Source organism: Chaetodon auriga, chromosome 6, assembly GCF_051107435.1.
Source record: "Chaetodon auriga isolate fChaAug3 chromosome 6, fChaAug3.hap1, whole genome shotgun sequence".
In the NCBI taxonomy this organism is placed as follows: Eukaryota; Metazoa; Chordata; class Actinopteri; order Chaetodontiformes; family Chaetodontidae; genus Chaetodon; species Chaetodon auriga.
Window position 1 is genome coordinate 9,265,720 of NC_135079.1, and position 15,831 is coordinate 9,281,550.

The following is a 15,831-nucleotide window of genomic DNA, read 5'->3' on the forward strand; positions in this document are numbered from 1 at the left end:
GAGCGCCGCGTTCACGGTGGAGCACACGTGATGCGCCAAAAAGCTGCGAAAACTACTTGTCGTGGACGATCCCACCTTTCCACTGAGCGCTCATGAGATGTTCCTGCGAACATCTGCAGTGTGTGGGCAAACCGTCAACACAAAGCCATGATTCAGATGTCCGCAGTTAATAATTAATCTATCAGACCTGCAGCATGTTGTGGCATCAATGTGCCAGGGGGACAGTGGACCTGCTTTCCGCGTCATTTTGTTCAAATCTAGCACGCAGATAAAGACGATGCCCCTCCGGCTGCTACACTATATGTTTACAGCTCGCAAGGATGGCTCACATAATAAGATGAGTGCCAAGTAAACGCATATCATGCAGATGAGGACACATGTAAACTGAGAAAATGTAATCCTGATTAAGAGGGTGTGGACCACGTCATGTTTGCCAAATTTGGTGCCGTTAAATGGAGTGCATGACTGCCTTTAAACTATTCACCCACTATGAAATTGAACAGATAAGTATAATTAACTGTCTTGCATCATGAACCATGAGCAAGTCTGTTATTCTAAATAATGCAGGTGCTGTTTGACTGAAGTGAAATCAATCAACTGCAGTCAGTTTGATTACAATAAGTCATGAAGTCACCAAAATAGGCTGGCAAATAGTGAAAACTGAATCATGCTCCAGATAAAGTTCAGCTCTTTGCAGGAACTAATTAGACTGCTCACTGAACTCGTCTTGACCCAGGAAAGTAATGGAAAGACGCAGATAAATGAAAGGATGTTACAGTCTGAAGCTAAACGTGAATCTTGAGGCTTTAGACTGCAGTTAAATGGATTTTTGTTCTCAAAGATTTCCTAAACTTTTCATTCAAGAGACATTTTTAAAAGCCTGCAAAAACAAGAGGGTACCAATGCACCTTTAATGTTCAGGCCCCCCTAATAAAAATGCATCATCTGATAAGGTCATACTTCCCCTGTTGAGCCCCGCTGACACACCAGGTGGTCAGACCTCATTTCTCAAGTTTCTCTGTTGCTATGGGGATAACCGGTCTATACACAGCAGACCCACTTGTTATGAACACGTCCACACGTCTCTCTTTGGCTTCAGGGGTTGGTTAACGTAACCTATTAAACACCCAAAGTGAGATGCAGAATTAGCTAAGGTGCTAAACTGCTCCATATTAATTTATCATATTGTGGTTCCTCTGTGAACAGGTGGCACCTCTGTGCTTTGTGCTTGATTATTAGATCACATAAATGGTATACACGTGATAAAAAGACGTGATACTGGCAATGTTTTGGTCCATATTTTAAATGAACGAGAATCTACTATTGTGCTGGATGGTAACATTTGAGCTGGAGCCACAGACACTATTACTGTCATGAAAGTGACACTGAGTGAAATTAAAATTCTTATTATGTTGTGATTAACAGTGAGCAATATAAAATCTTCTGTCCCTGTAGATATAATATCTGCACTCAAAGATCAGATTAGGCAGTGTTGTATTCATCCCGAGGGAAAATGTTGTGCAGGAGTAGCAGTACAATGTCTGGAAGAGTGCAAACTTAAAACAAAGAAGAAGAATAGAAGAAGAAGAAAAAGAAGAAGAAGAAGAAGAAGAAGATAAAGGTGCATATATAAGGATATCAATAAACAGATGTCCGAAATCCAACATATTCAAAATGCCAAAATTGAAAGCAAAGTTAACAGTGGGGATCAGAAGTTGGAGTATTTACAGGATAGAGTTTAGAGAATATTATAGATCCAAGATGAAACTGAAGTGCAGGACTGAGAGAAAAATGGCACAATTACAAATGTGTTTGTGACGGCACGAACAGCTCCATGGATTTACCAACGCACAGCACAGTGACGCTGCTGATATTTCAGAGCCATGATCGGGGCCATAGATTTAAACCTCAGTCAGATAAAGGATCAATGAGCCGGGCAGACTAGACTAACATATCGAACTAAACAACCCCCCTGTCCTGCACCCCCTCTGCTACTAGAGGATGGAGAGAGGGAGAATGGCAGGTTAACATGGGGGATGCATTTTGGTCATTTTGCTAATAAGGGGGATGGCATCACTTCTCATCCCTCCTCAAATTGTCTGTAGCTTTATATTAGCCTAAATAGCTAGCTACAAGTAGCTAAAAGCACACTGTTAACATTAGTGTGGTAAAAACAATATTTCCCAGTCCCAGTTTGTGCCTCTCCTGAAACAACACCATTGAATTACATTTCTTTCTTCTTCTTTGGTAAATACAGTAAGGTAATAGAGGTGAAACTAGCAGTTCAAAAAAATCCATTTTTTTTAAAAGACAGGTGACATGAGGGAGGACCAATCGCATGCTAAAGCAGAAAACCCTTTGCGCTGAAGTTAACGGTCTCCACAGGGCCTGGCTGACCTCTACAGGATGCTGGCAGTGCATTATTTTTATTTGAAGGCTGCCAAATGTTTATTGCATCGTGTGGGCAGCAGTGGTCATTACTCTAACCTCGCAGCTGCACAGAAAGTGGAGAGGAACATGGATCTGCATGAAGAATGACCCAAATGTGGTGAATGAGTTGAAATTGGCAAGAAAACCCTCTCCAGCCAATTCAGTGGAAATCTATAATTCAGTTTTATGAACCGTGTTCCTATTGCTATTTTTTGTAAATTGCCAAACCTTCAAAAATGAGTATCAGAAGTGATTAACAGAGGTAGAAAGGATTTCATCATTAGTACAGACATTTCAAATATGAAAGCATGCATCTGTCTCTATAGACCTACATGGGACTTTATAAAAATATGCTGTAATTCTACACTATAAAGAGTCGTGTTTACATACAGTATATGAGTCTATAATCCTTACCTTTATGACAGGGGTCTTTCCATGTCGTGGTCTCCCTCTTACTCCATATCCTCAACACAGCCATCTGCTACAACTGGCTGACTATCAAACAATAGCTTCCTCTAGCTTCACTCTAAAGACAGAATGTTAAAAAATACTTCCATGTAATGTAAAACATGATTTTTTATATGAGTGAAATACAGATATACTCCGTCAGTGCCCAGAGAGGGACATACTGAGTATCTGTCGCCTGCCTCTCATCAATTCAACATAGCCTAATATTTGAGAATTGCACTTAAATAACGCTTTAAAATGACAACAGAAACGGATAAAATGCTGTCTCAGTACAAGACTTGAAAATCTAAATGAAAAGATGACAATAAGCACGAGACAGACACAGAGATACCACAGAAATTATAGTCTTGTAATTCAATGTATTCACATTACAACATCCACATGGTTCAGTTTGTGACAACTTCTAATGATCTTCAAATATATTCACTGTATGATACATAAGACCAATATAGGCACTTCCAGTAAGTCTGGCAATATTGAAGCTACAGTATAGTGTCTAAATTACAAAATGGTAAAAATAAATAATGTATATCTAAAAGAGTTTTTGTAGTTTTAAAATTTCTTTACTGTACAGCATATATGTATATTGTACAAAATGGAGCATCAACCTGCAAGAAAATTAATTATTTTACTTTCACAAACACTGTGTATTTGGACATATTCTTCCTTGTGTAAGTATTAGTACATGTGGTAAGTGCAAGGTATAGTGAGAAGAACGCAATTATTTAAACATGTGTCAACTATATAAAAATACTCATCTCATCTCATTTTATTTTATTTTTTTTACATAATTGTAAAGCTTGTTAGATTCCCATGATTACAATTATGCTACATGTGTGAATAAGTATGACAAACAAAACCAATTAAGATGTGAAAAATACACTATTAAAACTGTATCAGCTCAAATGCAAGTACAGTATTAAGACTGATGTGACTGGGGGGCCAAATTCATACACAGTCCACTCTAAAAAATAAAAAATAAGATCACCACTAAACTAACACAGTGGGTAGAATCGCATCACCTTTAAAGATGAGACACCTTGCGTGATGAATGCTTACTAATGTTGCCAGTGAGGATCTGCAGGCTACGTACATGCAGATCAAGGAGGAAGCGCAAGGAGAAATCTGAAACAGGACCTTCTGCGAATAATAATTTTGCAGAGTATCCGAGAAGAACTGAAGAACGACTTACTGCATCACCTCAACCGTCATTATTTCACCACCTCTGCTCGTGAGGAAAAGAAGCATCCCGATCTGTCACAGCTAGCCAAACACAGGATGGAGTCACATTAGAGAGGCCAATGGAAGAGTTCAAATAGATTAACAGACACAAACACACACTCCGTTCTCTCTCTCTCTCTCTCTCTCTCTCTCTCTCACACACACACACACACACACACACACACACACACACACAGTATTTTTATACATTCACCAAGCAGGAGCTTTGGAGAGTTAAAGTTGGAAGCTTGAAATAGAAACTAAAAGTGGAAGCTACGTCATCCCAGTGAACGACAGAAAGGAAAAGTGTTTGTTTTTTTTGTAATTTTAGACCACTTTAGTCAAGATGTCTGTGTTGTATTCAAGAACCTGCTTATGTAACATTGACGGCATCTCATCAGGTTTTTCAGGAGCTGAATAAAATGCACCCATTGTGTCCGTAATGATGATTATAGCTCATTAGGGATGAATTGCAGGCCACGTACAGAAAACAGCAAACATGTTGTATGCAACATACAATGACTGAGGCAACACATGGTCATTAGACCAAATTGTTCTGACTCAGTGGCTTCTAACAAGTCTGGTCTGATACAAGTTTTGGGCTAAATGATTCTGCATCTAATCAGTGGCTCAATCATTTATCCTGAGCCTGTGTGGCCAAGTTGCTCCTCATCCACCCTCCACATTGTAGCCGAGTCAGGGCAGCAGTAAACAGGCCATTATAGATAGTAGTTGGCCACTCACCGCAGTGAGGAACACTGTGTGGTAGCAGAGCATGCCAATGCAGAGTCTGCAAGGATACAAGGACGTGATGTTCTACACCTGCATCTTACAACATAATCGCTCTGTCATATCCTGACTGCAGGCTGACATGTGTGCTGTTCAGTCTAAGGAAATGTGATTATGGTACAGCATGAGACGAGATACCAGCGCATAAGAGATTCAGATGTGTATGTAGGTCATGAGAACCGGGCAAGATTAGCAGTGGATAATTCATTACGTGTTGCCTCGCTGCACTCGCGTGTGACAGAAAGTTGACCCGCCAGCTTCGTGTAGAGCTCTGAACTTCCTCGGCTCAAGATCTGCTCGTGGTCTTTTTCTATGTAAACGTGAATCATTCAAGCAAAGCGGGTTATTCATCCTCAGCGGGACATTTTGCATCCGACTCAAACGACTGTGCAGTTGGACCTGGTTTATTGGTGTCGTGCGACTTCAAGTCCTGTTTTGGAAACAATGCTTTTTGTGACTGCTGGAAACTCCCGGAAAGCAGTTTCTTTTTGCTATTCGCATCATTTATTTTGACGATTACACGTCTGGGGTGGCAATCACTAAGACTAACATACTCGCTACCATTTTTTTTTATTTATTTGCACAATGACGTGAAGAAATACAAAAACAATGACCCAAAGATGTGCATTAGGTAGCAATGTCTAAGTATAATCACACTGTGCTACAAATGCAGTTAGTTTCCTCCATAAAAAAGTGACGGTCCACAACCCTTTAGGGCCAATGTGGTGCAAAATTCACATGGACTGAGTGTGAGGTTTTGGCGGTGGGACTTTCCAGGAGACAAATTTGATGTTTCAAACAAAAATAACACATCATCTTGGCCATTACTGAAAATATAAATTTACCAGGTTATCCACAGCACATCCACTTCACTAAAGAAAGAGCAATGCTTTCTACTGGCCTCAGACAGCTGCAGTAGCTTTGCACCGCCGCCGTTGTGAGGATAGTTCGAGGACAGGTCACCTGACATACTGATGTTGAAAACTTGCCAGCATAGATTTCCAGCATCTTTAATCAACCTCGACTAGATTTCAAACTCCATTTTTCTTCTATGAAAAAAAAACATGGCTAACTTGATTTGCCAGAATAATCTGCCTGTGTATCACCACAGTTACAGATGTGATTTATGAGACTGGACTTTCACTCGCAGAAGAACGATGCGCTCTGGAGCCATAACTCTGAGAGAATGAATGTCTCCCTGAGGTGCCAGGAGAGGATTTCACACACAGTCAGTGTGTTTATCTGCAAACACGTTAAAAATCATAATAAGCAGGAAACTTGGGCCTTTTATGAACATATTCTAAACTAGCTTACTATCCCTGCATGTTTCTGTCCTCACAGGTGATTCAGATGTTTACTTTGAATTTCAACCGTTGAGGTTTTCCTGAGGGTTAAAGGTCAGCATCATCTGCAGGTTTTTACATAATGAGGATCAGTAAGTACAGCACACAGAGTCCAGATACGTAGTCAGAGAGCATTTATATGCATTTACATGCATCTCATTTTATCTTTTTTTGATAGATGCTCTGTCTTTATCATGTCTTATGAATGCACAGTTATCTACCATATTTTGTTGTTGCTCATATGTTTCCTAACACTTTGGTAGTGTTAGTGTATGTTCTCTGTACTGGTATTCCCTTTTTGGTCTTTCCATTTCATCCATCCCGCTGTGGCTCTGTAAGTGCAGGCCTCTGGACTATAACGTTTGGCACCGTCAACACTTTAATGACTACTGTATTTAAGTTAGGAGCGGAGGCCAGAGATGGCACAATTGACAGGAAATCTGCTGAATATATCAACGTCCACTGCAGAAGAATTGTGCGTTGGAGTAATTTAAAACAAGTAGACACACCCACACACCCACACACACACACACACACACACACACATACAGAGAGCGAGGAGCCTCGAGTCTCCTTCCTTTAACTACTATGGCTACACCTAATGGTATAAAGTACTTAATTTGGCAACAAATGTAAAACATAAAACGTGTAATTATTTGATTTCAGATGTTAAAGCCTGTGGGTAATTTTGGCAGACGTTGAAAGGAAGAAAGATACGCCAATGTTCCTCATTTAATTGACTCCCTTTATAATCCATATATATATATATAAAAACATATTATGGCCCATGTGAGACCTCAAAAACTCTCGCTAAAATTGAAACACAAGTACAAGTAACTGTGGTGTCTATATATAATTGCATTCAGAAAATAATTATGTATAAATTGGCAGCAAATTTCTGCAGTCCTGTGTTACCACATTGGGTTGAGGTCTGTGCAACCAGTCTTCCTCTTCTCTTGACAGTAGCAAAAGAGTCTGTATCCCAAAGTACACAAAGGATCCTGTATTGCAATATGGAAAGCTCCTTTAAATGTTTGGTGAAACCAGATATTCAGATAAAATGTGTAAAGCACAAATTTTCCCACCCTGTTTTTTTTTTTTTTTCTTTTTTTTGTATAGGCACACATTTCCCAAACATCTACAGTGTTGTGTCTAAGTGATGTGCTGGCAAAAGCAGGAGTCAGTTGATAGGATAAGAAAACAAGAAATACTTCTTCGCGTCCTTGCCCTGACCGACTCCTAATTTCCCAGGGGCCGTTTCACTGTGGGTCCCCCTCCGCTAGTTCCTCTGGAGGTTTAGAGTCTTCCTGCGGAGACATGGGCCACTCTGGTTCCTCCACTCCTTCCTCTGGATCCTCTCCTTCTACTAGCTCCTCTCTGCTGCCTGGCTCCTCTTCCTCCTCATGAATAGCCAGGATTGGCTCAGCTACATTGTTTAAATGGACAGACTCTGCTCCTTGGCCCTGTTTCTGGGCCTCCTCCCCAATCACCTTCTTCCACATCTCGTGGTTCTCCATGAGGTGCTGGGTAATGTGACAGAAAACTTTCCTCCTCTTCTTGGGAGATGCTTTCTCTGAAAGAAAAAAAAGAGAAATCACTTGATTAAAAACATTTTGATGAGTGATTTTAGCCCGAACTGATAACTATCTTACCGTCCCAACCCCCTGCCTCTGGTCTCTGAACAGTAATTGGTCTTTCTGTCAGACTGTGTGGTCAGATCTTTCTGACAGGGGCAGCACAAATACACCAGTCACTCACCACTTTAACAGCCATTCAAGGTATCTTTTTTCTATTGTTTTGCTCATTAAACCAAAAACAATGAGGACATAAATGGTAGTGGTGATGATGGTTTTAACTACTTTCTTATTAGCATGCATATTAGCAGCATATTGATATAAATATTAAAAGTAAGAGAATAATATGTTGTATAAATTAGAAATACACTGTCCAACATGTCCAGGCTGGTCTACGTGCAGACTGAAAACAGCACCTCTTCTTTGGCTTTCCAATTTCACACAAAAGTTTCATTCTGGGCTACATGTTTCCGATCACTTCCAGTCTATGCTTGCACCACCACTTCAGGCTTTGCTTCAGTGCTTACGTGATGCTTCTGAGCTGGTGGACGTGTCTTCCTCTGCAGTGTCCTCATCATCCTCCTCCTCATTCCCCATGATCTCTGGCTCGTCTGCCTCTGGATTGGGTTCCACCCACCGTCCAGGTATGAGGCCGGCTGAGTCGTAGGAGTTGCACAGCGGTCCCACGATGTGTGTGATGAACGATTCCTGGAGTTTGGCCAGCTGTGGTGCCGCACGGTCCATGAAGGGGCTAATGGGAAGGCCCAGGCTGGACTCCTCATCGCCCTAGGTGAAGCATGACCCGCATCAGTACAAAATCATCACCAGCTGACTGAATGCAAAGACATGACTCGATTAACATTTCACTGCACATGCTACTCCAAAAGAGCTGAAGCCCACCTGATGTTTACCATAGCAGCAACTCAACATGGTCACATCTAGATTAACTATCAAATATGAAAACCTAATGCTCCTCGGTGATATGTAGATTTGCATCTTTCCAACATGTGCACTCGATGGCAGTCTGGACACCTAGCCTGGATTCGGGTACATTCAACAGGTTTGTAATGAAAGAAAAGAATGAAGTCATTTGACACAAATTATGGAGGCAAAAACACCTGTTTTGAGACAGTTTCTTGAGTTCCTCAGCAGCTGCAGCATGTGTGCTGTCTGTGACGTTTGTTCTGATGTGAATAAACAACAGCCAAAGCAAGGTTTCCTGGTTTCCTTGGTAACTGACCCCAAGTGTCATCCTGTACACTGTACAGCAGAAAGCAGTCGTTCCTGCAGAGCAGCTCACTCCTCATGCAAAGCACAGAGAGAGTCACCAAAAGACGGGGGATCTCAGAGGGATCTGCAATTTGATGGAAGTTCTTGACAGGTGAGCGGATGAAAACAAGGGAAGGAGGAGCTCTGGGATCCAGCTGTCAGCACGAATCTGAATAGGCGGGTGGAGTTCAGAGGCGTAGCAGGGCTAGTTTTCCCAAATGAGTGTCTGACGTCTTTCTGATATGCCTTATGAAACGGTGGCCAGATGTATTTTTACTGAGCTGTACAAACAAACACAAGACGGCTCATATTTGGGAGCAAGACTTGCAGTATTTAGTGAGCGTCAACCCCTGTAAGCCCAGAGATTTATCCAGGACTACGACACAGATTCAAAACACCCAGATCCTGGTTCACGCATCATAATCAATTTGCGAAAGCCTCTCAGCAGGGCGAACAAATCCTCTCCTCAAGGCTCTGTAAACATGTTATCCACGACGCCGCCTTTGTGTGCGTGTGCATGACGCTGCATATGCTTTGTGTACATGCCTGAACATGTTCTGTATAGAGGGGAAGTTGTGTTGCTTCGCTGCTCTTTTCAAGGTTGTCGGTCTCTCAAGGCTGTCTGGGTAATCAGAGGCTGCTGCTCCACCTGAATGACAGTTGCCTGGGCGCCCTGCTTGCGTCACCACATCTAGCTGCACTGAAACTATTGTCAGTGAAGAGCGTTTCTCCTGCGAGGCTCCCCTCAAAGACCTCAGAGAGCTTGGAACAAGGTGGCTGTGTCACCAAGCTGAGTAGCGGGGTACATAAGAGTCTGAGCCTGACACAGAGGCAATTAGCAGAGATTAGCAGCCATTCAGTGCCAAAGGGACACACTGTAACAAAGGTCACTGAGGGTGGCGTTAGGCTGAGGGCATGACTCAATTCTGTGTGTCATAGAAACACTATACACACAGCGGCCACTTTATTAGGTACACCTGTACATCCAGCCTCTGCTGACTGTACTGTATGACCTTGCAGCAGCAGACCACCACTAAGAAATGCTTTTGGGTTATGAATGAGGAAGGCCTATCCAATGCTCTGGTTCTTCTCTTTTAATTGTTCCACCAAGCAGAACAAAACCATTATTACTGCTTGCATTTTATTCTGTTATGCATCTTTTATTACTTTAAGTACCCACTGAGGCTGATTGTTTTGGTACACATTAGTCTCTAAACCCATGTTTTTAATCCTATGTTGGATGAAATGCTTGTCAATTGTGGTTTGAATTGCATTTAATTTGTTTTTAAGGTGCTACAGAAATAAAGTTTGACTGATTGATTCATTGATTACTTGATTGATTGATTGAGGCCATAGTACATTACACTGCATTACATTCAGCTGTGTTTCTGATATTATGACTGCTCAAAAGATTAAGATTAAGGTAAAGCAGGTAGCTTCCCTTCTCTGTTTGTGGCTCTTAGCGTCAAAACCCCATTGTTTCTAAATAATTGAAAAACAGTCAGTCGGTGTAGTTTTTAACAGAAGATGTTGTCAAGAGCAACTGTGTGATTTAACCATTTCTGGACAGTGATGAAGGTCTGTGGTATAAAGGGATCAGCTACATCAGACCTGAAGATACACAAACGTCAGGATGTTAGACGGATCAGCTGTTTCGTCTTTTGTTTTTGACAGCTATGTTTAAATATCAGGTCATGTGACACGTGTGCACTGCAACTGTTGGGCCTTCATTTTATCTTTCATTTAAAACTGTTGAATTTCTTCCTTGTTTACTGAACCTAACAGTCTTCAGAATAAAATAGGCCTTCTTTATATGTATACAAGTGTTCAATTATTTTTGCTTCAATGATTAGGTTAACTGGAAAAAGCAATAATATGAAAGTTATATAAATACATAAAATTAAAATGTTAAAAATATGGCTGGACTGGAGAGTTTTATACTGTGCAGGTGTTTGTATTGTTCTAGTCTACCTCACTGGATGTGACTGTGGGTATAAGCCCTTTCGCTATCTGTGTGTTAAAATCCTCACCGCTATGGGAAAAGACAACAACAACAACAACCTCTGAGCTAGCAACCTACACAGAGGTCTATACAGAAAATGGCGAGTCATCCAAACCGCAACCTGGTTGTTAATGGTACGAATGTGAACAAGCCAGCAGCTGTTACATTTTCTTTTGCAGGGACCATTTTAATGCAAATATTCCACCACCGTCTGTGCATCATGGGCTTTGCTCTGCCCAAGACTACTGTGAAAGAAATACAAACAAGTGTCTGGCTACGCGAGATGAGTGTTGTTGTTCCCCCCTGCATGGAAACATGACAGAATATCAATCTTTAGTTCAGCAAATACAAACGAGGTCTAAGTTCCCCTCAGAGACGGCTCACACACCTGCTCATAGAACTCGTTGACAATGCCCTCTGTCCACTGCAGATGCAGGTCCTTGCACTTCAGAGGCCCATTGATGTCAGCCAGTTTAATGCACATCTGGCAGACCAGCAGCCTGTCATTCTCGTTAGACCAATCAATACCTGTGGATGGCTCATCACCCACCTGGGGGGATCAACAAACAGACATATTGTCATTTAACATATTCAGACACGTGGGGAGACACAACATGTGATATGCAGATATTATGCTAATATGATTCCACTGATCTGCTGTTCAAAGATTCTCTATTCATATTTATGTCGACGTGGTTCACTAATCAGGGAGAAGACATACAGCAACACTGGAATGCACTGTGGATGACACGAAAGCAATGAGGACTTAATTCTTCTTAATTGTAGCTTCCATATGCTGGCTATATAAATGCAGTGCATTTACCATATGCAGACTTTTTCCTGTGAGGAGCTGCACTTTATTTAAAAAGCTAGAGATTACAATTACTATGCTTTAATTAAGTTATGACCACCACAGATATGGTTACAAATAGATAGATATTAAAAGCTCTTTGAATAATATCAGAAAATTTTGACGATCATATTATTTCTGTGGACGTGGCAGCACTCAAACACATGAACTTAAAGCCTCAGCACTGCTTGAATGATGGATTCCTTGAAATTTGTTATTTCCAGTTATGCTTAATGAGCCTCAGATCTGGAAAAGGAGGACCACTGACTCCCACAGTCTAATCATTCTAACCTAATAACTCTGGAAGCTGAAGAGATAAACTTGCCGGGTACTTCACAGAAAGCTAATTTGCTTCCAGGAAGAGCAGAGCGGGGTGAACTGCAGCGAGACAGACTGCTGTTACGTTTGCTGCCAAGTCAGCAAGCTCAATGCTAGCTGACAGGCCGTGGCCATCAAGCACCACCACTGTACTAATACACACAAAGGAAAAACCCGAGACCCTCAAATCCAAAGCCAACATTCTGTCTGCACTTAAACCGGTTCTTGAAAAGCTGCAGGGTGCTTTGTGTTGTTGACTTGAGCTGAACATACTGCAAGTGTTGCAATGTTCTGCACAGACCTGTTCCTCGAAACCACTGGACATTTCCCTTTCAATGAAGCTTTTTTTTTTTCAATCTTAGAAGAGCTGAGGTATGAACATATGAGGCAAGCACCTCTAGAGAATATACTTTATTCATTCAGCTCAATAACGGTGCTGCTGTTGGAAGTTTATCACTCAATTCATTATTCAGTCAATCTACATTCCAATGACAACAAAATAAAAGAAGAATTCAAACACAGACTTCTCACTTCGTATCTGAGGTATTCAAAACCCAGCATTGGCACTGACTTACAATCCCAAACCACCCAGACTGCTAAAGTTAAAGGTGAACAAACAAATCCGAGAGGCTTTGAGCTTTAAAAATAACATTTTCAAGGGATTTAAACTTTTCAGTACTTAATGTCAAACAATTTGAGAACTACCTTGGCATTGAACTCAGCTAGGAAGTCAAAGTGCTTCTTCAGGTCAGTGGCAAGTATGGCCTCAATGACCAGGAAACGGAAACGCTTGAACTCCACGTGGTCCAGGTTGACGAGGAAGTTGTACTCTGGACACGACATGAAGAGGTTCCAGGCGGAGGCAGCGTGGTGGTTTTCCAGAACGGATCGATCGTTGTAGAGCACTGCCTGCAAACACACAGACACTTTGAAACCCTGGTTCCAATAAAGTTGGGTTTGCTCATCCTTTTCTGACATATACGCGATTGGAAATATTACAAAGACAATACATTAAATTTAATCTGATTCTAATCAGACAGTGGTCTCTACAATAGGCTGGGTAGCTCGAGTACCTGTGGGGCGCTGGTGGCCACGAGGAAAGCATTGGTCCGCCCGGGGTGGTCGTAGTCGTGCATTGCAGCAGCCACGTAAAGGGCCATGAGCTCCAGAGCAGGTATGAGGCCTGACAGGCAGCCATAACCGTCTTCTGACACAGTGTAGGTCTTTGAAACCAGGAACCCCATATGACTGTGTGTTATTCCACTGTCGGAGTCTAGCCACAGGGGATCAGACAAAGTGTGGAGGGTGAGGAGCAGGGTGGCAGAATTAACACCAACACACACACCATACGTTCACATGCACATGCCTAAACACACACGCGCTCTAGAGTACACACACGCGCGTGATGTTCAAATCCACTTATATGTGGATCAAAGGGATGGCCCTAGTAAGGCATACAAATGAGGTTATGGAAATATGGGCGAGAGGGAACTCTAATCTGCCTGCAATTTCATGCTGTTCTCGACTTCAAATAGTGTTTGGTACGTAAATGCAAGCGCCAAAAGCCTGAGTAAGATAAGACAAACTGTGAGTAGGATAAGAACACATATTCCTGCAGGTTTGATGCTCTGACATTAATGAGATGGCTCCTAGCAAAGCTGCAGGCAGGTGGAAAAAAAATCTAAATAAAAAAGTGTGGATGAGCATATAGACAGTCTTTATGGTGGTAAATGGCTTAACAAAAGTTAGAAAAACTCAACAAAAAGGTATTCAGAGTTCATGTGTTCTCATGTAGCAACAGGCACAAACACCCCCACCTGGACACCATGGACTCACCTGAGTCACTGGCAGAGCCGTGGTCAGTAATGAGGCTGGGCAGACCAGGAACAGGCTGCGTGGTGAGGTACCAGACTGCATGAAGAACATCTGTGGCGTGGACCCTGTTGTGATCTGGGTCGGGAAAGAAAAATGTGTGTAATCTGCCCCACCAGGGTGCGCTGTTGGGCTGCGTATGTGTCTTGTAACCATAAAGGGCACATACTGTACAGTCATATATGACTGACGCTGGAAAACCTGTACAACATTTCCCTCTAGTGGTTGGTTTCATTGTTACAGCTGCAAACCAGGTTACGAGACAAAATGAAAAGCAGAGGAAGGAGACAGATGTTCGAGCTTACATGGTATGTTTCTGTAACCACTCTCAAGGGCATGGAAGTAATTCATGAATTCTTTTACAGGGATCTTGAAGGTCTCAAAGAGGCCAGTGTCTTCAAAGAGCCTGTAGGAAACCTGAAACACAAGCATCAAACAGTCTGTGAACATTGCCGTGCTCAGACAATCAACACATTACATGTAAGAGGAGCAATAATAATAATAATAATAATAATAAAAACTCTCAATACATGCAAATTTTGTGGTATTTTAGACAAAATGTTGCAATTATGTGTTAGTATCTTCATTTCTGAAGACGAAGTATCTCAGCAGATTGTATTACTTTGAAGCATTTTATGACTGAAAGTTTTGTGCATCATTGTACAAATAAGCAGTAGTTTTCCTGACACCCTCGCTGACCTCGATGGTGCTCTCAGATGTGCTCACCTGACTGAGGATCCGTCCACATTTCCCATTGGTTTTCTCCATCAAATTGAAGATGGGGAAGTTCCAATTGTTCAGCTGACTCATCAAAGGCTCTAAGCCCTCCATTAATAAAGGCTCTGGAGCCAGAATTGGTTTGTCCTGTACAGGTAACACACATTCATTCATACACTGTAAATAACGTACAGTATGTTATAATGTGATGAAGCTGAGTTTCATTAACAGCTACGTTCTGCCTCGCCTCACCTCAGGAGGTATTAGTGGGTGGAGGATGACATTCTGGGCAGTGTTTTTTCCTTCCTCTGTGTCTTCCTCTGTATGTGCTACATCACTGCTGTCACTGTGGTTGGCTTCGTGGGTGCTGTCATAGTCTGATGACACAACCACTGGGTCCTCCGCTATTAGAAGAAAAAACAAAGAGTCACACTGCGACGTACGACAAACATCCACTGTTAATCTCCTGAAGCTGATGCCGAATTTAGTCTTCGGTTTGCTATAGCTGGTGATTTTCTACAACTCCCAGAATGAAATGCTCCGAGATGGTGAGTTCTTTTGTTCATTAACACTGGTGCATCTCCGTGATTGCTGCCGTGCCCCCTTACTCAAAACATGTCTTACAGTGTGTGTGTGTGTGTGTGTGTAATGCAGTAGTCTCCTTTATATCATCAGAAAAACTGGTACGTCTACATTTTAAACACTGGATTTCTAACAGATTGCTTGCTGAATATTGGTGCAACACAAACACCTTTCCCCTGCTGCTTGCAGGTAGTGCTGCTAATGATAGAAAGAAAGAAAGACTGAGAGCATACCTGACCGTGGTATCCTGTCTCCCTTGTCTATTGAGCCCTCCCCATGGCTCAGTTTGATGTATGGTCTCCCACAGCTGCAGAGAAGAGGGGTTTAACAGGTTAGAGATAAAGTGCGTAAAAGGGAAATGTTTCATTTTGTGCCATGTGTAAAACATTCCCTGTT

The 15,831-nt window shown here is 41.9% G+C and overlaps 1 protein-coding gene across 3 annotated transcripts in view; it reads right to left on the reverse strand.

The window, feature by feature from the left end:
* Window positions 1-7,363: 7,363 nt before the first annotated feature.
* Window positions 7,364-15,831, reverse strand: part of LOC143322245 (cGMP-inhibited 3',5'-cyclic phosphodiesterase 3A-like) — a 66,256-nt gene continuing 57,788 nt past the window's right edge. For all 3 annotated transcript variants that reach the window (XM_076733305.1, XM_076733304.1, XM_076733307.1), the window contains 10 exons: window positions 15,669-15,742; window positions 15,106-15,257; window positions 14,863-15,000; window positions 14,442-14,553; window positions 14,101-14,214; window positions 13,338-13,537; window positions 12,970-13,173; window positions 11,485-11,646; window positions 8,353-8,611; window positions 7,364-7,824 (listed from right to left, as the gene is read on the reverse strand). In XM_076733305.1, coding sequence (XP_076589420.1) covers window positions 7,511-7,824; window positions 8,353-8,611; window positions 11,485-11,646; window positions 12,970-13,173; window positions 13,338-13,537; window positions 14,101-14,214; window positions 14,442-14,553; window positions 14,863-15,000; window positions 15,106-15,257; window positions 15,669-15,742 — 1,729 coding nt within the window. In that variant the 3' untranslated portion in view covers window positions 7,364-7,510. The remainder of the gene's footprint in view (window positions 7,825-8,352; window positions 8,612-11,484; window positions 11,647-12,969; window positions 13,174-13,337; window positions 13,538-14,100; window positions 14,215-14,441; window positions 14,554-14,862; window positions 15,001-15,105; window positions 15,258-15,668; window positions 15,743-15,831) is intronic.